At 42.7% G+C, this 24670-nt stretch overlaps 1 protein-coding gene across 1 annotated transcript; it reads right to left on the bottom strand.

Annotated features, from left to right (window-relative positions):
* Positions 1-9561: 9561 nt before the first annotated feature.
* map6a (microtubule-associated protein 6a) lies at positions 9562-23565 on the bottom strand (the record flags this gene model as incomplete). The annotated part of the gene is made up of 3 exons (XM_080779489.1): positions 9562-10221; positions 12345-12561; positions 22829-23565. The coding sequence occupies 3 exons, from the start codon at positions 23563-23565 to the stop codon at positions 10003-10005; spliced, it is 1173 nt and encodes a 390-aa protein (XP_080635615.1). The 3' UTR covers positions 9562-10002.
* Positions 23566-24670: the final 1105 nt, after the last annotated feature.

Here is a 24670-nt window from a genome sequence, read left to right as displayed (position 1 = left end):
CATAAATTAGATTTCCTAATAGCCTACCGTTTGTTTGAATTTTCATGCATAGACTGTTAACACTTGGGGGCGCTGCTGATCCAGTTTTCATAAAACAAGATATATTCTACAAGATGGCTTCCTGCATCGATAGAGATGCTAAAGATTTTGTCAAGGAGGGAACAATCAGTGCTGTGCAAGCCTGCAAGGAGTGCAAGGCACTTAGGCATGGGAATTATGGTAATAGAGTCTGTCTTAATGAAGAAAAACCAGGCATAGGCTAGGCCTACATGTAGGCTATCAGGCTATCTAGAACAGGGGTTCCCAAACTTTTTTGGACCTTTTGGGGTAGATATTTTTCCAGGTACCCTCTCATCCTCGCAACACGGATAACAATATATTTACAACCACAAGCAGTGTTTCCTGCAGGAAAAAGCTTTGGCATGGTGCTGGGCACAGGCCGCAATTTTGATTAATTAATTAATTAATTTGATTCATTAATTAATAAGATTAATACATTAAGATTAATTTGTATTATTGCTCTTGTATTGCTATTGGAGACACTGGGGGACACTGGGCAGGCACTGAGGAGGCACTGGGGAGACACTGGGGAGGCACTCAGGGGCACACTGGGGAGGCACTGGGAAGGCCAACTCGGGAGGCACACTGGGGAGGCATTGGGGAGGCACTCAGGGGGACACTGGGGAGGCACTCAGGGGGACACTGTCTAAATGTAGACGTCTAAATGTAGACGTCTAAATGTATACAGACGTCTAAATGTAGACGTTTAAATGTATACAGAGTTACAGACGTCTAAATGTATACGTCTAAATGTAGACGTCTAAATGTATACAGAGTTACAGAGGTCTAAATGTAGACGTCTAAATGTAGACGTCTAAATGTGTACGTCTAAATGTAGACGTCTAAATGTAGACGTCTAAATGTGTACGTCTTCTCTTATGGGGGTCCCTGGCATATCTTTTCAAATGGGGGTCCACGGGCTAAGTAGTGTCAATTTGGGGGTCCTTGACATGAAAAAGTTTGGGAACCACTGCTTTAAACACTTTAGCACTTTATGAACATGAACAAAATAGATGGGTCCCCCCTGGAACTCCCTCAGGTACCCCTGGGGGTCCCCGGACCCCACTTTGGGAACCACTGATCTAGAAAACTATCTTGACTTCTTGACTGAAGAGGAGGTAGGCCTAAAGACGTTTCCATAATGAGCACGAAGTCATGAATAAAATATGGTGCTATAGGTTAAGAACTTTGTAGCACATCTCTGACAAGCCTTGCTGGGGACCACATGATAAACACGATAAGGAGGATAACATCTGATTTTAAAGGTGGTCTCTGGAGACCTCAGACCTGTGGTTGTCATGGGGGTGTAACCATCTGGACAGCTACAGCAGCTCCACCCCTAAATCAGAGCCTGGCTCGGCCCTAAATTAACCATTCAGCCTCCACCGTTTCTATAGCAACGGCCATGCCTCTGAAGCCACTGAAGGGATGGATAGAGGCCGCAGTAAGTGCAACGCAATGGTGTAAAAACACCACATTCATCCTCAAATCATCCTTTTGCAGTTTAGCCATGTCATGATACAAATGAGATTAGGCATATACTGAGCAATAAATCTCTAAAATCTGCTTTTGATTTCATTGGATACACGTACACCTCTGTGTAGGAATTAAAAACAGGGTTAGCTAAGCTGCTCTTGTTTGGGGGCAGGCGATTGCTTATTTATAATGCATCGAGGGTTGCGAAGTGCAAAGGCAGCACATGAACTCTTAAGAACCTCCACATACTGTAAAAACATACAGAGATGATGCCAAGGAAATGATTCCAAAACAAAACCACATGGGATTGGACAAAGTGGGAATAGTAATAGTAATCCCCCCCCCCCCCCCCCATCAATAAATCCAGCAATCAATAGGGCTGTGCAGATTAACCAGATCCAGTGTAATAGCAGTAATGTGATCCTTCCGTCACAACAACCCCCACTCACTTCAATTTCTGTAGGTCAGGGAGACTCATCCATCACACCGTAAGGTATAGGTACGGTATGTGTACTGTAGGCTACTTACTGGTTTCAGACTGGCCTCAACTCACACACAGCATTCATTATTATTATTCCTCTCCTAGGCAAGTGTTAAAGTGACTTTATAACATAATTACCCCAAAATGATAATGGTCCTCGACTCCTCACCAATTTTACTGTATAGGCTTCATGTTACTGGCTACATGACTTATTTTTACTTCCATGATTTATATTACCATTTGTTATTCATCACACATAGACGCTTGGTGAACATACTCACTGACATACAAAAAATAATAATATATATATATTTTTTTTAAATACCGGTCATAGGAATGTGTCACAGGTCTCCTGCCAGAATCAGACTGGGGACGTTGCAATTATGTAGTTGATACACTATCTATTCAGCCCGGCACAGCCCTGTCGGTGAGTATTTCTCACTGAAAGGGAGTGGCTGATTATAGCCTCTCCTTCCCTCCCACATGGACAATTAGCTGGATACCAAGCATCACAAACCAGAACAACACATGTGTGATTTGTTTCATGGCTTCTGATGGTTGTTAACCATCCTGAAAAATAGTACTGCTTTTTTTTAAATATTTTCTTATCCCACGATTTTGTAACCCATTTTTCACCCCTGTGTCAATTATCTAATGTGATCCTGGGCTCAACACACAACCTAGTCCCCATATATGGGGGACATGGGGAGAGCAACGGACTTGAACTCATGCTTCCTTCATGCCTGAGTGTCCAAGTTGCTCCTTTACACCTGACAGGGGGAGTTTCCCTAGTTGGACATAGCACGTGGAAGGAACACGTTATTCCAACCAGTTCCTTTCCCTTCCATCAGGCGCCCCGGCTGGCCAGGGGAGGCAGTTTAGAGACCAGGATTACTGCATGTGTTTTGTGAGGGTACCTACCCTATGGGACACGGGGAGAACATGCAAACTCCACACAGAAAGGCCCTTTCGCCAACCCCGCCTCGGGTATAGTACTGCTTCAAGAGTGTTTCTTCTGTGGAACATGATGGATTAGATTCACAGTGGTAACCAACCTTTTCAAGCCCAAGAGCCCATTTTATTCCCAATTGTAAGCCAAGATCTACCACTAAAACGTGTTAGAAAAAACACTTGTTTTTTTGCTATTTCTGACAGGCTCAATGCATGTGCACACATCCACACAAAGACTAAAGCTTAAATTACTTACTAATCCAATAATCTCCATTTAAATATCTGAAGTTAATGCAAACACATCCTGCATTTTATCGGACAGCAGTTCAATGACAGTAGGCTCAGTAAAGAGGAAAGGGTTTGATACAAAAGCAGCTACTTGACTCATGCGTTGTACTTCAACAAGTTTTCATATTTATCATATTTTTTGCTCTATGTGTGCATGTGTACAGAATTCAAACTGTAGCATTGATTATTGTCACGGACAGAAGTCATTCTTTCCCTTTGCATATGCCCTGGAGTGCACTCGCCTATTAGTTTGCATTGCAGACTGGTATATTCAGTATATTTTTCTCATTTATATTTTTGTTGTTGCTACGCACAGTGCGCAGCAGTTGAGGAGAACGCAACTATGCATTCCTTTAAGCAACACAACTTCTGCAGCTGCATCCATATGTTTAGAATTTGCATCAATGATCAAATCCCAATAATAAAAAATATTATAACAACGAACAACGAAAACTGAAGGAGCAGCGGCGCTATCTATCTATCTGTGTCTGCAGCCTGTCACGAGCCCCGTAATGAACGCACGTTGTTCCGTATTTTAATGTCGGGTCGGAGAATAAATACAGTATGAATGACGGCGGGATTTATTTGACAACTCTGTCCTGCTTTCTTCACGAGAAGAGAAGAGCGCTCACAGCTGCTAATATGGTAGCAGCCCTGTGGCTGACCTGTCAGTTCTCTTTAGGCTTGTGTAGTGTAGTATGTGAACCTGGGTCTGGGAAGCTCAGAGCTGCAGCCATTGGCTCATGATACGAGCACACGACCAATGGGACAGGTCATTCAGTGTTGCTAAGATACCACCCCTCCCACCACACACGCACACACACCCTTGGACGATGGGGTCTATTCTCAAACTCAGAGCCACAGCGCTCTGCTCAAAACAGGGGGGCAGTCAGACAGATATTTTGTGAAGCCACTAAGGAAATGAAAGTTCATATAATGGCCTGTTGTGGCGCTGTCATTGGGCTCAAAAAAACCCATAGCCCCATAGAAGTCCATGTATTTGGGCCCAACTTCACCTAGACTGTATTACCTTAATAAACATGGTCATGAATACTTTCTGCTTCCAGTCACTAGTTTAAAGTCTCATTTCTAATGTCATAATATTCTTTTTGGAAAATTATGGTCTCATTTATAAAAAAAAATACCATAAAGTCGCGCATGTTCTGAGGGGCGTGGCTACCGTTACAGTCTATGAACGGGATTCCCCTCCCACTCGAGTCAAAATAAAAACCAACGGAGAAGAAGGGGGGAAGTCCCGCCTCGTTGTCTGGGCCAGCCAATGGCCAGCTGGGCCCAAACGGATCTAGAAAGATGGCGACTTCCATTGCAAGGACTGACAGGCTTCATTTTACGTTCATGTTAGACCCGGGGAACGCTTTGTCCATATTTTTTACAGTCTATGGCTCAAAATTAATTTGCATGTGACGAGCGGCACTGACATTATTCCAATGGGTCTAACACTTCGCGATCGACTGGAAACGTTCCCGCGATCGACAGGTAGATCGCGAACCCCTGGTTGGTTACCCCTGGATTAGAAGAACCTGCAGAAAATGCATGTCCATTCAACAACATGCAGCAACAAATTACAATACAGTTTTGCATTGTGACTTATACCCTTATTTATTTACATTACAGTTGATCAATGCAAAGTACAGGAAGCACTTTATGTTGTGTTATATTATTTCTAACATCATCATCATCAATAGAACATATTTTAAAAGAAGAGCATGTAAGTTAACATATAGCACCTTTGCCATAATGCCCCAGGCAGAAGCTGATTCAGTCACGCGTGTCCTGCTATACGGTATATGGGCGGAGGCAGGGGATTCCTCTCTATTTCTAATACTAGATATGTACAGTACAGAGCACTAGTCCCTGTGTGTTGTGTAAGTGCCTCATTGTTGGCAGCTTTCAGTCCGTGGGCTTTACGTCTAGGGCAAAACGAACGACTCCAGTGCTCTTCCTTGTTCCTGGTTCTTGTTCTCCTCCAGCAGCACCAGGGGAATGATGATGACTGGCTCCGACTGGGCCCTCGTCTTTAGCATCTCTAGGAGGCAGCACACAGGTTAAGATACCAGCAGAAGAAGAAGGAGACAGAAAGAGACATATATGAAGCGTTTCTCTCACTGAAACGACACAAGTTACTGGACTGGCGTTGAGCTGAGCACCCTGTGACTCATATTAGTGAAAGACATTATATTACTGCTGTGGGTGTGTGTGTGTTCCTGCATGTCATGAAGCCTGCTATAAAGCAAAACAACCTGATTTGTAGGTGGGATCAGTTGAGTACTAAATCATGTCCTGTATTATTTTCAAAGCAGAACAATGTTCTGGTATTTACAAGGACCACCATAATGGATAATTGCTGATTCTTTTCTTTTTTTGATGGCAGCCTTGTGTCCTGAGGACTCCAGACACAAGGCATAAGTTGCAACTTGCTGCACTTTATTGCTGCTGCTGCTGTTACTATGGGGTATTCATTTACACTAAATACAAACAGATGACTTAGGTCTAGTACCTATGTCTACAGTACACTAATACCTAAGCACACTCATGGCACTGGCATGAGAGTCTCAGGGTGTTCCATGAGAAAGATACTGTGACATGGGATCTCGATTACAAACCCACATCCCATTTATACTCACCCCTTTTACAGTTCATATGATATCCATAACATCACTTAACAGATATGCTAAACATATCTGTCTAGGCACTCAGATTCCAGGTCCCAAACAAAACAACCCTACAGGCTTCTCCTGTAATCATTTATAGATTTATATAAATAATAAAATCATATTTCAGATATATAACATCCATTGACAGCAGAATATCAAATGGTGTACAGTGAATGCATGGTAGGTGTATTCTGCTTGCTCTAGTATACAGATGGATGGCCTTTAGTCATCTGGGTGAATAATTCAACAGTCATGTTTATGCAGCCATGCGAGTTAGATTAGCCATGACCCATTTCTGTTCATCAAGAACAACTCCCTGAAGTTCAAGCATGGCCAAGTGATGAGATCAACACACAAGGCATCCTTAAGAGAGAGACCTTAAGGAACCTTGCATGTAGGACGTGAGAGCAAGCATTCAGTCATCGGTAACCACTCTAGAGTCCATATGGAAGAGAAATACAGAGGAATAAACCTGATAATGTAAATGTACAGGTGCGCCATCAAAACAATGCTGTGTTACATTAATACAAAAATGAATCAGAACATCATGATTATATGTATGAATGGTAATGAGTGGCATCTGTGGCTTTTGGTCTGGTTTCCTTTTGTTTGTTTTCATTACCTGGGATCGGGTAGAGCACAGCCCCACAGGTGTTGCTTTAGAGTCTGCACCCAGCCAATATCTCGGATTGGCTGGCAGAGTTGTACGTAGTGGTACTGTTTTAGCACAACCCTTCAAATGAATCAGAATGTCACTTGTTAGCGCACTAGAAAGTGGGACAGCATCATCCAAATCTGACATCCTCAAAGAAGCTAACCAGGTTAAAGATGCAACAGTATGGTAAAATGCATTTACATTTTCAGAAAGATCTATGCTAATGTCACATACTTGATACTTGTGATTCTCATATACAAAGGACCACAACGTATATCCTAGAATAATTTGTATAGTTTTTGTGGCTGAAAAAGCACATGACATCTTATTCTGGAAGGAGTTTCTATAGGCATCCTTTGACATGCATATTGCTAGACAGTTTGTTTGAGTTCTCTGAATATATTAGACATGATGCAAAGATAATATATTCTTTCTCATGTGACAGCAATATGCAATCCCTCAAAAGGATGTCTATTCTCGTTCTCGCCAGAACATGGCATAATATTTAATAAGCATAGAAAGAAATGATAATAGCAAAGTTCTCTTCCATGTGGATTTATTATTATTGAATATTGTCTGTCTCACAAAGACAAAGACTGAGAATATCCTAACATAGCTGCAACTACTAAGCTCTCACCCCGCTCTGTACTTCTCAACACAAAGAACCAAAGAAGACACTGCTTTTCTGCTTTTTTATTTATTTGTGGTATTTCAATAAATATCAGCAAGCAGATAGAAACACAAGCACGTCACAGTAAAATATTTTCCCCAAGACATAACCTTCTTTAGCATACTTTCTATCCTCGTTTACCTAATACTCACAAAGATAGCACCAGGTTGTGTGCGAAGAACTGCCTCCCCCAAGCCCCTTCTTTGAGCTAACATGACAAAGCGCCCCCCTCCCCAAACCAAAGGCTGCAAAATGAGTGAACCCCTCTTTTGCATTGGACACGTGCTCAGTGTGGACATAATACAGCATGATGGAGGTGATGGTTGCTGAGACTGACACCACAGAAAACAGACACAACCGTCTTCCACTCAAATGGAGGAATATGCTGACCAGTAGAACAGATGGGAACAGTGAGCAGAGTTGCTGGGTTGTGGAGGACAGTGGTTGGTGCGGTGACTCATGACAAGATGGATCCTGTACAATGCCCTAATTTGTAGCCCTAAGCCAACACAAATGTTTGGGAAAATCCAGGTGTTCCACTACAGTAAAGACTTACAGAAATCAGTCTAGAATTAGTCTCTAGATTCTAGAACGTAGTCGATCCCCTGCTGGAAATATAGATGGTTATATGCTATTGTTATATACAAAGAGGTTTAACGTTTACCGTCATTAATTTGGACATGGACAGATATACTGTAGGTTTATAAAATAACATCTTTATGCCTTTCCTTCCCACTGAAGGGAACTGCAATTTACAAACATGCCCCCAGAAAATCAAGGTTGTGCAGCTTGATTTGGTATACTTTGGCATACTGTACCTTTCATACACATCACCCTCAAATTGCCACACATTGAAAAAATAAAATAAACCTTCAATGTTAAATCAACATCATGTAAGCTGAAATCAATAATACAAATACACACCTGATCCAGGGGGATGTAAGACAATTAGAAGTAGAACAACGTGCGGTCAGAAACCATGATGGATGCAGAGTGACTACCAAGAGAGAGGCATTCAGACTTACCATCACATCAGTAGGCAAAGGCTTTAGCATATAGTTCACTCATTATTGACAAAATGAAATCAAATTACATACTGATGAAGAAATCAAATACATGCTACAATTGTATATGGTACTGTGTATTGGGATTAACATAGTCTGTGTGGTACAGCCTGTGAAGACCCTCTTTAGAGTTGTTGTGGTCATTTTAGTAGCAGCAACTCAAACTGTCTGCTACAGTCACATGGGTGTCATTTGTTCCGGTCAACCATGGCGGTGTGTATGACAAAGAGCTATAAGGAGGTGTGTGTGTGTGTGTGTGTGTGTGTGTGTGTGTGTGTGTGTGCAGCTACTAATTTAGTTGTAGCTTAGTGGCATTACAGAGGAATCCATCTCAGTATTGAAGATTCGGTGGAGAAGAACTCCAGAAGGATATCGCCATTGACCACTATTTTAGCAAAATATTCACTATTTATTCTTTGTTTTCAATCTTTTATAATTCTATTTAAATGTTTTGCCTAATGACATAGGAACACTAGGGTTAAGTTAAGGCTGGTCACAGAGTTAAACACAGCTCAATTTTCCAGACCTTCTCCCTGGCTTTGGGATATATTCATTCAAATGTTAAATGTTATTTGCATGAGGACTAATAGGAGTACTCATCTGCTTTGCCAATGACTGGTGTAGTGCATAATCAGATGATAGTGATCTAGATTGTAGAGTAGCGTCAAATTACCTAAAAGTGAACTCTGTGTATGTTTCATAAAAATGGGAAAATGGGAAGATATGTTCTTCATAGTCAATTTGTGTGAGGAGCAGCATATGTTAAGAAAATGAGACACTGGCTTTCAAAATGGCTTTGAACAACATAATGTTTTATAATATGCAATATTATCCAACTGACATCAGACGTTTTGTGAACTTTATGTACCATGAAGAGAACAATACCAACAGAAACGGAGCAGGCACAAACCAAGCCATGGATCCATACAGTCATGATAAACCAAGCTGCACATTTATCAAAGATTTTCAGAATGACCAAGATGAGTATCATTGCTATTAATTTAGCAGTCACAGAAATTCTGAGAGCCAATTTGTGATTCCATTCCTCTCTTTTGTTGAAAATCCCTGATAAACTCAAATACAAAGCAATCTGTTCAGTTGAACAAAGCCAAACCATACAGAATTGCTTGTCAATGTGCCCATGCAACAAGAGCCATCCATTGGCTACCAAGGCAGCTGGTAGCCATGGCAACCTGGAGATGGAGACATAGAGGCGAGTGGGGGTTGGTGGGCGGCATCGAATAGCATAGGAAGTGGATGTTCACACCCACTCGTCACTATAGCTCTCTCAGTGTATTGTGAGGCAGGATGTGCAAAGACGTGTCATGTGTAAGCGTTGGAAATGTTCTGTTAATATTACACAAGCCTATCCAAGATATACGGGGGCATAGAAATGATTAAGCATAATTTAAACTTTGTCACATGATGGTGTTGCTGTGAAAAATAAACAGATTTTCAAGCTGGGCTAGTTTAACACCGTCATGTGATAAAGCATAATTCAGGACAGAGAATACAGAGAGAGTGAGCAAAGGACAGTGAGAAGACAAAAGAGGACAGTGAATGAAAGAGTGAGGGAGAGAGAAAGGAGAGACAGTAAAGACGAGAACCCTTAATTCATTTTTGCAGCCTGTGTTTTTTTGCCCAAATGAAGAAGAAGGAAGGAAAGTAGTGCTAAATGATTTTTACTCTTTTGCCTCAGCCAGTTTGTTGTTCATCTCTTTACTTTTCTCCTTGTCCCCCTCCGCCGGCCGGGTCTCGGGCTGGTTCTCAGTGGTCTTCTTCTTGGCACCCTTCAGCGTCACGCTCTGCTTGTCTTTGGCCTTCTTCACTGGCTTGCCCTGGCCCGCCGTTGCAGTGCCCGCCTTTTTGGGTTTAGAACGGGGGGCACTATACCTGTCAACCTAAGAACGTTGGATAGTGGGAGTGAGATTCCCCTACAATACTGAGTGTTAATTTAACCTTTTATAGGCGGGAACCCCTTTTTGTAATTTTTGAATAGGCTAAATATTTGAAAATCTTCAGAAAATTCAGGTCAGGATTTAGAAGGCGTTCTTAGAATCGGGCTCAGTCCTAAATGGCAAGGTGACCAAACAAACTTGTTCAGACTATAGTCAAAGACTACGGTACTTAAAACTGTCAGACGGTCTGTGCTATTTGGAGCTACCTTACTGTTAGTGTACGATTGAACCTGTAACAACTGATTTCCTGTGTCCCTGGAGAAGGGATATACTGTAACTCAATTTAGTTAATGGGCCATTAACCCATTTAGACCGGAGGACGATTCTACAAATGTTTTCTGAAAAACCCATGTTTCTATGTCTCGTTCTCAAACATTTTCATGTCAAGGACCCCCAAAAATATATGTAATTGGCCGCCGACCCTCATCTGAAAATATGTTGTTCCAGGCCTCCCCCCAGAAGCAAAGATATGAGTTTAAAACGTTCACTCTGAAAGAATATAAATATATTCAAAGATTTGCGCCACATTTTCATGATTTTTCAAAAATAGCAGATCTACAAGCTCATAGCTGCGCTACGACCTTGTAGATCTGCTATTTTTCAACAGCTAAAGTATAGAACGTCGCAGTCCCGCCCCCTTTCAGAACGACGAGGGCACCAGGAAATAATTCCCCATTCATTTTCCCCACGTTTCAAAAAGTATTTATTTAATGACCTTTAAAGCCTTGGACAAAGCCAACAGCAGAGTTGACAAATCATGACAATAAACTAGGTGCACGATTATGAAATTATGACCAATATCCGGTCTATTTTTTGCAGGGTCATATCTGCCGATTCTGACCGATTCCGATATTATACAGAGGACCACAATGGAAACAAGCCTAGGCCCTATAAGGGCTATTGGCCCAAAGCCTGTTAATAAAGTATTCAATCAATCTATAAATAGCATAATACTTTGTGTGTCTGTGTGTCTGTTTTCACAACTGAATGACTAATGATTGAGATGAGTACACAGATTAAATGTAGATTTATTTTAAAATGTATTTATTTTTTGCTGTTGGAAACCGAGACCATTCCGATACCGATATGGCATTTTTATGGCTGATATATGGCCAATTCCGATTATTCTACAGATTAATCGTGCATCCCTACAATAAACAATTTTTTTGGGGCCGAATAAATAATTAGAAAGAAGAAAAACTAGAAAAAAGTGTTGTACCCGGCCCCTTTATTCTTCTTTCTGTACCGCACTGTTGTGACGAAAAGAGAGTTGAGCCAGAAGGCAAAGCTCTCTGTCTACCGAGCTTCATTCCTACTCTCACCTATGGTCATGAAGTGTTCCTACTCTCACCTATGGTCATGAAGTGTGAGTCTTGACCGAAAGAATAAGTCACGTATACAAGCGGCCGAAATGAGTTTTCTCCGACGGGTGGCTGGCATCTCACTTAGAGATAGGGTGAGAAGTTCAGTCATGTGGGGGAGACTCAGAGTAGAGCCGCTGCTTCTTCGCCTGGAAAGGAGCCAGCTTATAGGTTCGGGCAATCGGGCATCTGGTTAGAATGCCTCTCGAGCGTCTCCCTAGGGAGGTCCTCGGACCTCGACGCACGTCCCACTAGGAGGAGACCTCGGGGCAGACCAAGGTGCAGATGGAGGGATTACATCGACTCACTGGCCTTGGAAAGCCTCGGGATCCCCCAGGAGGAAGTTACTAGTAATGTTGCTCCGGAGAGGAATGTCTGGAGCTCTCTGGTGGAGTTGTTGACCCCGCGACCTGACTAATAAGCGGTTGAAGATGGATGGATGGATAGGGGAAAGTTAATGGGGAAATATTTTCTTGTGCCCTCACAGGGGGCGGGACTGCAACGCTCTATAACATAATTCTTAAAACACCAAAAGGGGTTCCCGTCCTGAATGGGTTAAATTAGCTGTGTAATGTCTTCCAGAAGGATACATGAATTTCACAGAGATTTGATCATTTCTTTAGGTTTGTCCATGGGGACAATTTTCTTCTTAGGCAAAAAAGAAACTTCAAAACTGTGTACATGAATATAACTACTTTATCTCACCTGCTTGGTGTGGTCTATATAAGGTTCACTGTACAGACTGCGTATCCTTCTTCTCTCCTGAGCCTTGTTGTCAGTGGGCAAGTGTTGGCCTTGCTCTCCCTTGTAGGTGGCGCTGTAGCTGGTCTCCAGGTTGGTTTTGTAATTGGGTGGGAGATACTGGGACTTGGCCCGAATCATTTTTGCTGGCTTCACATCCCTATAAGCCTTGAATTCGGTCCTGCAAAGAAAGAAGTGATTCACAATAAGAAAACCTTCCATATAATGCCACTGTGAGGTAATGAACAACAATGTGCTGAGACGAACTGCAGAACTATAGCCTATAGTATGTGACTGCCTGGTGCAGTACTATATACAATAAAGTACAGTGTGCAATAGTGCTAGTCTTGTGAGTCCTCACACAGCAGTTCTGAAGAAGGTCAGCATTATGGCTCTCACTCAAGGGAGCCTGCCTTGCAGTAGTCTGCCACCATCACATGTTTATTACATTGACTATACTGCAGCACCAGTGTAACTCCAGTTGCATATAACCTATAGAACAACATATAGAAAACACTGACATATTCAGTACTATACAGTAAGTAGTATAATACTATAATGTTTATGAATGAAAAAATATGCTCAGTAGATTCTGTATTAATGCTCAATATATCATACATACTTGCATAGACAATCTAATATGTCCATGGGCCAGGGAAGTCCTTGGACAAGGACAAAGTATACATATCCAATTTCCCTTATGGCCACAGCACCAAGCACACAGACAAACTCTCCAACCTCCACAAAGCACTTCTCACTGCCACTCAACTTCCTGTACTGTAGCCCTGGCCCATTGAAACCCTTCTCATTTTGCAGGTAACAAAGTTCATACAAGAGGAAGACTGGCTTCAAGGCTGCAATACTAGATCATCGTTAGAACAATTAGTCAACCCACATTGTATGAAATTACTAAATCAATAAGCCAACAGCTATGGAAAACCTGAAGTCAGCTGCTGCAGCATAGCTTGGGTGGAAAACTGCCTGTTGTATGTCCTAGCTGGCCCCATTTGTACAGTAGCAGGAGGTTTGTGCTTTGTTTTTGTTGGCTTATGAAGTACACCGCAAGCTGCTTGAGGCATGACTGGGGTTTCAATGAGACTGTGGCTATAGTTGTCTCTTTGACTGCGTCACAGTGGGAGGGCTGGTTTCTGACCTCCTATTGTGGTTGGTTGTCATGGGATAGCACAGGGATGTCAAAATGAGCATAATGTGTAAGCCACAAACCAGGCATGAGATATACAGTAAATACTGTAGTAATTCTTCTCATGTGGATTTTCTTAGCTCTCATGTGGATTTTTTTAGCCCTCATCAAACCCTAAATGGTAAATGGTGCATTTATATAGCGCCTTTATCCAAGGCGCTTTACATAGATTGTGCATTACATTCACCCATTCACACACACATTGTGACAGTGTCTTGCCCGAGGACACTTCGACATGGAGACAGGAGGAGCCTGGATTCGAACTGCCGACCCATGGATCATTGGACGACCTGCTCTACCTCCTGAGCCACAGTCGCCCCTACACTCAAGACACTGCCTCCGCTGTCACTCTTAGATCTCCATATATGGAGCTGACCTGTTCTGACATTCCATATGTTGATCTGACCTCATCAAACCCTGTGCACTCAAGACACTGCCCCCGCTGCCATGATCTGACCTGCTCAAACCCTGTACAGTGTACACTCAAGACACGCTCCATATATGGCCAGTATAGAATTCATTCCATATGTTGATCTGACCCCCCATGTCAAAGCGCCAGTGCTCGCACAGCAGTCTGCTGTCACCCAGGCGGATAAAGGGCGAGGGCGCTTCTCGCCCTCAGGGCGTCTTACTGGTATTTATAATATAGTATAAAGAATTTTCCTTATCAGCAAAGAGAACATTTAAAAGAACATTTAACATATTTTCATTTAACCTGAAAAAGACAATGCTGTATCTATCTATCTATCTATCTATCTATCTATCTATCTATCTATCTATCTATCTATCTATCTATCTATCTATCTATCTATCTATCTGTCTATAAATGCACCGAAAAATGTCTGTCAGTCAGTCAGTCAGTCATTCTGTCTGTCTGTAGCCTACACTTCCTTATATTAACCTGACTCCGCCAGATGGGGCAGTAGAGAATACTCTCTACTTCACCATCTGGCAAACATCATTTGCTGTTCATATACTCAGAACGGGTGAGGACTAGTACTTTAAATTGCTAAATTAACTCTCCCTAATTCGCATTGTGCACTAATATTGTCATTTAAAACACACCACTGGCAATTATAATGCCATATCCCCATAAATCTCAAAAGCAAATGAATCATGATGGTGGAAGAACATGCCGCCTGAATGCTGAATAGAGGGACTCCTCCAGCGGTGCAGAAAAGAGGTGGATATCACACAGAGAAGAGAGAACTCTTCTTACGCAAGAAAGTAGAAGCCATTTAACCAATTACTGTTGAACTGGGGCAAGAAGCCACAATGCAAAAGACAGGTTACACAACAATGTCCAAGTCCAAGGGCATAAAGTGCTCATTATATGACACTGCTGTGTGTGTGTGTGTGTGGGTGTGTGTGTGTGTGTGTGTGTGTGTGTGTGTGTGTGTTAAGGCTGTCCCCAAACATTCAAGGTTCGCTCGTTAGGGTTGGCACTCGAATCTTAATTAATGGGTTTGAACCATTCGGGTTTTTTTTAATAAAAATAAAAAGATTTTTTTTTTCTTTTTTATTAACTCGAAAATATATCTCGGTGAGAATGTGATATATGTTAAGTTTCTCGTGCATTCCTGTCAGAAGTTGTCTATCTCCTTATTTTGCTGTCCCTCTCCAAAATCCCCAATGCACATTGATTTGGTGATGGGCCTGCAGCCAATCAGCCAATCAGCAACAAACACACACCCACACACACACACACACACGCACACGCACACGCACACACACACACACACACACACACACACACACACACACACACACACACACACACACACACACACACACATATAAAGCTGTATGGAATCAGCATTCTGTATTCTTCCTGGTGTGTGTTTGGTCTGTCTGTCTGTAGCAGCAAGACGTTACACACTGTCTGGCTGTAGCAAGAAGGTAACTACATGTTAAACTTTAGCTTTGTTTTAAATTATTCAGTTTGGGTAACTTGATCTGTGAATGAATGCCACTGAGATGTGGAGTTGTGTTTTATAACCAGAGTTAAGGTAACTGTTCCAATATGGCTCATGGTGTCTTTTTGACTGGCATTCAAACTCTTCAGACAGTGGACAGGGTCCATTTGGTTCCATTTGTACCCTGAGAGCTGTAAGGGTCCATTTGGTTCCATTTGTACACTGAGAGCTGTAAGGGTCCATTTGGTTCCATTTGTACACTGAGAGCTGTAAGGGTCCATTTGGTTAAACATGCTAACACTTCATCTTCAATATAAAATTGGTATTGTCACAAACGCACAATACAATGTTGGGCTTAAACTTCCATTCAAAGCTGAAGGGAAAACATATTTCAAAAGTTCGGGGAAAATGTATACCGGTATGTTAAAAATGTAAGCTTGGGGTAGGGATGTTAAGTTGTAAAATATGGGTTGTGGGGGCTGACAAGGCTATACAGCCACATGTGTTTCTAATGTGATGTAGGCCTACATAACACTAATGACACTTTATCTTTTCTCTTCATGTAATTCCAGAATATGAAGAGTCACTGCACCAGTGGTGTAGGCAGCACCAAGCCCTGGACCCTGAGACGAGCCATGTCCGTGGGCCCCACAGCCCCACCAATTTAGGCTTCCGAGGACCCCCACCCTGGAGCCCATGTGAAGTGTCCCAGACCGATGCCCCCCTCCCTGCACAAGACATTGAGGTAGGAACTGTACGCTATAGCTGCTGCTGCTGGGAAGAGCTGCTTGCTGCGCAGTGAGTACAAATCTTGTTTATTGTCCTTTGCTGTCGCTGGTGTGGTTAAGCAGGGTACTGATGGTGTTGCTCTCGTTTGCGTTTGCGTTTGCGTTCCGGCTTCCTGCGGTTGCGTCGCGTCGGGCTGCCTGCTGTTGCACTCGTTTGCGTTGCGTCTTTTGCGTCGACTGCCACAATTTCGGCCGGTTCTGTCATTTCACCTAACTTGTGGACACCGCCTGTCATCTGCAGAAGAACGTGATGGTTCACGGTAAGTATCTGTTTTTGTATTCTTTGCTGCTGGTAGGGTAACCTACCCTATCCTAGGGTAGGTTTTTGCGTTTCATCGCAAACTAAGCACTTTGGCACAGGCATGGAGCTCCTGGTTTACTGGGATGGGGTTTGATTCCCTGCTGTGCCCTGCTGATTACATTTAATCTGTTAAACAGGCATCCTTTTGCACACTAGAGCGTCGCAGTCCCTCCCCCTTTCAGAACGACGAGTGGCCCAGGAAATTATTCTCCATTTCATTTTCTCCATAGGCATTTCAAAACTTATTTATTTAAAGACCTTTAAGCGTCGTACGAAGCCAACTCTTGTCGTGACAAATCATGACAACACACACAATATTTATATTTTGGACCAAATAATTACAAAGAAGAACAAAACGTGTTGTAACCTGCCGTTTTATCTACTTTCTAATTCTTTGTTTGGCCCGAAAAATTGTGTTTGTCATGATTGGTCCGAATGTTCACTCGCAAATTCCTGCCGAAGTTCGAGCCCTAAAATAAGGGCTAGGGTACAGCCTGTGTGTAAAGGGGTGAAGAGTGAACTGTAGCTGCTGTGGACTCATGACTATAACAATACAGCCAGTGTCTCTGAGGTCAGAGTGTGCTAGGTACTAGCCTACAGTACATGTATGGAATACTATTGCACACAATAAAACTGGCTTGGAAAAAAAGTTACCCACATGGGGTGTGTAATTGATAGAAAATGTGTCATTTTTTGGGGGGTGAACTACTCCTTTAAGTACTGAAATAATTGGTGGCATTTCAACATTAACATTTGTATCACAGGTTCAACAAATATCACTTAAGATGCTCACCAGCATTTTTGAGGAATCTGTGAATTTGAGCAGTAATAATAATTAATTATTCTCTCTAAAGAAACACAAAACATTACTTTAACCATTGAGCAGGAGTCTTGTTATTTTATTGTACTTTCATTACAACTTCTCTTGATTATCTTGCTCTTCAGTACAGTAGGTTATTATATACCATATGAATCACAGCTATACAGTACAGTACAATCATTGCTTGGTGCTTCTCTGTGTGTGACTATAGCTGCTTTGAAAGGCTGACCATGCTGGTCCACAGGGTGAAAAGGCAGCACCATTGTGACCACCATACACTGGCACTGACATGGCTGGAACCATTCCAGGGCACGGTACTGCTGAGCTACTACATGCCACCTTCCGCCAATATGGCACATTCTGCTCAAGCCCTCTTTACTTACCATTCGATCATTAAGGACATGAACAACAAACGTCTACTCTGAACAGTAAACATAAAGCAACAGCAAATTGCAATCAATAATAAGACGTTACTGTGGCCACTTCAAACCAGCCAATGGCGATAAACCCAATCAGGAAACATGTACGATCCCAATCAGTATAAGTTGTTGCTGAAAGGCTGCTGAAAGCATTGTGAGCTCAGTGAACAAATCAAATATTTATAACTATCAGCACATGAAAACACAGAAAACAGGTAAGACTCACTTTACTGTAAAACCTCAAATCAATAGTACGCTGTTTGACTGGATTGTCCTTCAGGCTTACTGTACAGTAAGCTTACCTTCATCCAACATGCCCCCCCCCCCCCCCCCCCAAAAAAAAGAGGGGGGAAAAAAGGAAAAAAAGATGAAGCTCAGCAGAAAGTGAATACCCATGTTATAAAAATCTATGAGCTTCTCAACATAATATGAACACCAATGTCATGACACATATCACGATAATAATAGCAGATTACACTGAAACAAAGCTACATGTCACCTTCAGGATTGGAGGATTTCACACGGGGAACAATATGTTCCATCTACCTATAGCTTTTTGAAATCAATAATGCTGTACTATACTGGCCAAAGATATGGCGGCTGTTCATAGCTACTGTGGAGTTAGTACTGTTTTATGGGGCCGAGACATGGACCCTCATAGTACAACAGGAAAAAGCCCTGGACGGAGTCTACACAAGAATGCTACGAATGGCACTAGGTGTCACATGGACGGACCGCATCAGAAATGTGGACCTACCACGGGTCACGGACAAAGTCAGAGAGAGAAGGATGAGGCTGGCAGGGCACTGCGTCAGGCACCCAGAACTTGAGCAAATTGACTCTATGGGAGCCAACCCAGGGCAAAGCCAGGAGGGGAAAGAAGCGTACCACCTATGTAGACGTGCTGCGGCACGACGGCTTGGTTGACAACACTGCAGAGCTCAAGAACCTGATAGGAATTTTTTGAGGGCCACGATCCAGGAATCCCGAGTTGGTGTTGGCTAGACCTCACTCTCGCAGCAACTAACTAACTAACTACTAAAGATATGGAAGGGTTGCTGTCTTCTGTCATTGTACTCGCATAGAAGGGAATATGGCCCCATATTTAAGATGAGAATATGTGAATATAACGTGAAATGAATGGACAATGGAGAAGAAAAACAGGCCTACTTTATTTAGGAGACCATTTGTAGGCTTTGTGTACTATTCCGCCTCTAGTGGCTCCAAATGAAGTTCGCCCATCTTTATAAATAAATAATCTTTGCTTCTGATCATCAATACTCTCTCCTTCCTCTGGTATCAACCCTGTATTTCAACAGTGCCACTTTAGGTTACCCAGCAGTATTACAGCTGTCCATACTCAAACAGACAGATATGGAGACAAACATACATAGAGACACACATACAGTATGTAGCTGTTCATTGGAGCAGTTAGGCACTGCTAAAATAAAAGCAACTGGAATTTAACGAATGCAAGAATGGTCGGTACAACAACCTAGTCAGACCCAGTCATAACATTTGTCACCAGGTATTCCCAAACGTATCTTCAGTAAACCGTTCTGAGAATTCCGCAAAAAGAAGAAAGGCTTTTATCTGTTTCAAGAATTGCAACTGAAACCATTTTATTTGAGCATCAGCTGTAATCAGATGTGATCAAATCAGATTATAATGTATTATATAAGAACGTTAGTTGACGGAGCTCTGCATTGATGAAACAAGCCAAGCAGAGCCTCGATCTGAGGATTATAGTAATAATAACATGGCTTAAAGTTAATGTCTTGGCGACAACAGACTGCTAATGTTTAATAGAATGATATACTGTGTGTATACGTCTGGGTTTCTGAGGCTACTGAAGGAATGGTTATTTCTTTATGTATGGCAAGCTCTCTACAAGAGTTATTCTTCTTTTGAGCTTTTACAGTATTCTGAGTCTGACCAGTAGTGCTGCTCACATGTCACACTCATACCACTCATGGCATATGTTCTGTAAAGAGGAACCAATATTCAGTGAGTTGACAGCCCCTTGTAGATGCTGCATGAATGTTTGCACATCTTACAATACGTGAGAGGGGACAAACACAGTGGGCCAGACAGGACCTCTGCAATAACCAACGCTGATGCCTGATAGCGACACAATTTAATATTAAACATTCATGCCGTTCTACTTCCTGCTTCCTGAACTGAATGACTGCCAGCCATGAAGCTGCACACTTTATCCTCTTCAGTGGCTTTGATTGCATAGTATAAGTGCACTTCTCTTCTACATTGAATTTCACTTGCTTATGGAACAAAATCACACTCGTGTGAAGTGAGGGGCGCTCTTACTTACTCTGGTTAAGACAAGTGGCCAACTCTGGTACGGCAACCTTGCCATTACAATATAGTCAATGGTAAATAAAATGGTGCATTTATATAAAACCTTTATCCAAGGCACTTTGATTGTGCATTACATTCACCAATTCACACACACATACACAGATGGTGGAGGAAACCATGCAATGCACCAACCTGCTCATCGGGAGCAATTAGGGGTTCAGTGTCTTGCTCAAGGACACAACACTAACTCTGGGGGAGCCCGGGACAGGGAAACCGTTTCCCATGCAGCCACTCTACCTCCTGAGCGACTGCCACCCCAAATATGTACAAGTATGGCATAAATGACAATGCACATGCTCCATGACCTAAACTAAGCCCCTAGTGTGTATATGGCCTCAAAATGGCCTCAAACAGAGATACTTCCGGGGAGTATGCTATGTGAGCAACTTTAACTGAAATGAGTGGGCAGGGATTTTCTGTGCCCTCTCCAGATCATATAGCGCTATGGACAGCATCCAGCCGTTACTTTTTCATAATATCGTAATACTGTCCAAATCATGGTGTAGCAGAGGAAGTGGCCATGATGGGACTGAACACCCCAGACTGTCCAAGTGCTCCTGGAGCAGCTCAGTGGCCAGCAGAGAAAGACAGGCTGTTCTAAGCTCCCAGGTGTGTACACAGTGTGAAGCTGGGCTAGGCATTGCTCAAAAAGAGTACTGTATTTGTGATCAGCAAGTCTTCCCTCGATAAGTAAAGACTTTTAAACAATGGCCCTCCCTTGTCAGAAAATGGAGGCTGGGCACAATGAGTCAGCTGTAAATAACGTAGCTAATTCAAACCATCACAACAGTAGAGAACATTAAGGCTTTCACCATACAAAAGAGATGTCTTCAGCTATAGAACCTATCTAGCTCTAAATATTAACTATGGGCAGGGGGGTCGTCATGTTTACATTGTTCATTTCTTAGTTATGAGAATGCAGGATTAGCCTGGTTGAAACTTGTAGCCTGGTTGACTCCCCCTTGAAAACATTTCATTGGATGGATGTTTTCAAGGAGGAGTGGTTAACCATGCAAGATTGGCTGTCACATTATAGGAAATTCTCAAAACAGCTAAACTAATTTAATGCTCATCTATTTGCCATAAGCTCAGTGCAAGTCAATGTATGCATGGTGTTTTGTGTGTGTGTTTTGTGTGTGTTGTGTGTGTGTGTGTGTGTGTGTGTGTGTGTATGTGTGTGTGTGTGTGTGTGTGTGTGTGCGCGTGTGCGTGCACGCGTGCATACGTGCATGCATGTGTGCATACAATCTGTACATGCGTGCACATAAGTGTACTATTAGCATTGTTAACCCACAGTTGACCTGCTTTAAGTCTCTGACAGAGAGTGGACTGCTGGGCCTTGTCACTGTGCAACCATTTCATGCCACATCAAGCTGTGCCCTTTGCAGCAGTTACCCTGCATACAGCACAGCACAGCACAGCACAGCACAGCACAGCACAGCACAGCACAGCACCCAACAGCTGTTAGACTGACGTGCCGGTTTCTCATGAGCCACGGTACACCTGCTGTCAGTGAAAACACTATTTTCCATTGATGCACTGTCCTATTAATTAAATGATATCCTCCCCCCCCCCCCCACAACATTTTCACCTACATTAAAGTGAATAAAGTTGTTCCCATGCAATGCATTCTAACAAATTGTAATAGCCTAGCCTACTGCAATAGTATTTGAAGAATATTCCTAATCAGTGCATGACTCAGGAGTTTATCACAAAATCTCCATTGAGATTCTACAAATATTACAGGTCCATTTGGTTACATTTGTACATTCTCAGAGTTAAAAATGGACAAATTACTACGAGGATGTTACTGTGTAAAGTTTGATGGGGTGCCGTTTTATTTCCAAGGATATCTCCTGGATCGATGAAACACAATCTAAATTTAGCACAGACAAAGATAACCGTAGTCCTATTTTACTCCACAGATAAAGTAACATAATGTCAATAATGCACATTGACAAGAGATGAGATGACCTTGTGTTATTATGCATTTTTAGCAAAGGACTATGAGACAGATTGCCCATCATCACTCGATGACACAGCATAATCTGACAGTCGAGACCAAAATAGTATTTGGCAGCAATTCCACTTCGACCCTGAATTCATAAGGTTTTACTTTTCACACACAGGTTTTAGACTCTATACAGCCTTGTATGTACAGCAAGACATCTTTTGAAAGCCATGATCTCAGTCATTATCATACTGTCATAGTTATAGTATAGTATAGGCTATATATACCCTGTGCAGGTTGTGTTCAATAGCAAAAATGAAGAATACACATTAAAATCCTCTCAGTGTAATAATAGTAATTTAACTCAAGCTTTAAGAGTGATTCAATGTTGTGACATGTGCGTTTGTAGAGCGGCTAATTTCAAAACATTTATAAATTATATAGAAATATTGAAACATTTTAAAAACATTTGGAATAAGTTTGAAAGTTTTTAACAACACAAATCTTCTCGTATGGGGGTCAGAGGAAAAATATATTTTCAGCAAGCATATTATGTTTATGTATAGGGTGTGTAGGCTATAGACTAGGCCTACAGCATATTATAAATGATCTGGGGGCCATTGAAATGAAAATGTTTGAGAACCATTGGCAACAACAACACCAGCTGTAACCTCACCTGTATGAGCTTCCAGCAGTGACCTCTTGTTTGATCTGTCTGTTCACTGCATCCACCGCCCTCCCTTTACCTTCTGTTACCCCATCTCCTTCCGTCTGAAGGACAACTTTCTTCTTCTTTTTCTCACCCTGAATAATGTCTTTCTCCTGCACCTTGTCAGCTATCGTGCTTTTCTCCACACCGCTGTCCAGCTCGGCGTGGTGCGTCGCCATGTGTTTGGAGTGTTTCATGGACCTGCTGCTGTCTGGAACGCGCTCCTCGCCTCCAGCGGAGGAGGAGATGCCAGCAGGAGCAGAAGGAGGTTTGGGGATCCAGGGATGCTCCCTCTTCGGGATGGGCCATGGCTGGAAGTCCTTCTGGTACTGTGTCTCGGTGTTAAAGGGGATTTCGGGGTTGTGGTATTCGTTCTTGGGCTTGCAGCTGGGTTCTCTTTGCACTCTCCAGTGCTTATAGTCCTGGCGCATCACAGAGCTGCACACGCGCTCCTCCGAAACGCTCCTCCGGGGGGGAGCAGAGCCGTGCTCCGCACGGGACGGCTGCGTTTCTATGGCGACACGAGTCGCCTGTGCATGCGGATGCTTCTGGTGATGGCTTGATGGAGGCTGCAGCTGGATGTGCTGCATCTCAGAGACATCCGTGTACTTGGTGAACACCAAAGGCACCGCAATGTCAGCCTTGTCCAGCTGGTTCCAGAAGCGGGCCATGCAGCACGCCCTGCTGATACAGGGCCACGCCATGGTGACTGATGCCGAATAATCTCTTAGCCTAGCCTACTTCAACTTCAATGTGCCACGCAGCTCCAAATGAAAAAATATTATTTCTCTTCCCTGGTCTCGGAGGGCCCCTGAAGAATCCTGATAATGTGAGGAACAAAATGTCCGCACTGCTGCGTCAAGTGTTCCAAGATGATTAAATAGGCTATACGTTAAACGTAGTCAGATAATAAATCCATGATGCATCATATGGAATGAAATAATATCTATCGCCGTTAGATAGTAAAAACAACTAGAATGGGGGTGCTCTACTTGCTCCTTCTCCGTCATGGAGCAAAGCCACAAATGCACTTGATAGGACACAGCAAAAAGCAAACAGCCCCGCCCGCACGCTCAGCATCCATCCATCCTACTACGTACGTACCACCACCAGAGGAAAATAAGCTGCACTATCCAGGATGGACGAGGCTACTGTGCACAGCAAATTATATGACAGAAAAGAAGAAAACCAATCGGTTCCTGTAAAATCGTTAATTTGTATGCTATATTTGTTATGGCTGAAAATTTGAAAATAAAACACAGGGAGAAAAAAATTGCTTGTCTGTTTTCTGCAGTTTCTGTACAACCAATCATTGCGCGCCGACTGTCCCTCCGGGCTATGAGAAAAATAGATCGTTTACGATACACGGAACACGGTCACGGGCTGCGTGCACGTTTTTTCTTAGCTCCATAATATGCATGCGTAGCCTATTAACTGCTATTATAAATCTGATGCCCTGCAGCTCTGCACAAACCACACACAGATGAACTGTTCTGACAAGGCTGACTAGCTGGCTACTGGCAGATGTAGCCTGGGCCTTTGTAGGAGTCTGTAGTCAAAACTGTGAACTGTCTAATACAATTAGGCTATTTGAATTGGTTGGTGGAAATGTCTATAATCCAGTGTTATTTGTTGTTTGTTCTTCACAGCGTGGTTTTATATCACGCTTTGGAAAAAGCAAGACTTGGGAGGCCATGAGAAGAAGGTAGATGGTATTATTGTTGTTGATTTAACTTGGAAGAATATGGCGTAACCAACATTGCCACCTCGTGGCCACCGACGACCACCGACAACACATGTAAGTAAGGG

The sequence above is a fragment of the Protomyctophum bolini genome (genome assembly GCF_963924005.1).
Source record: "Protomyctophum bolini genome assembly, chromosome: 13".
In the NCBI taxonomy this organism is placed as follows: domain Eukaryota; kingdom Metazoa; phylum Chordata; class Actinopteri; order Myctophiformes; family Myctophidae; genus Protomyctophum; species Protomyctophum bolini.
Note: the sequence above shows the minus strand (reverse complement) of the source record. Positions and strands in the feature narration are given on the sequence as shown.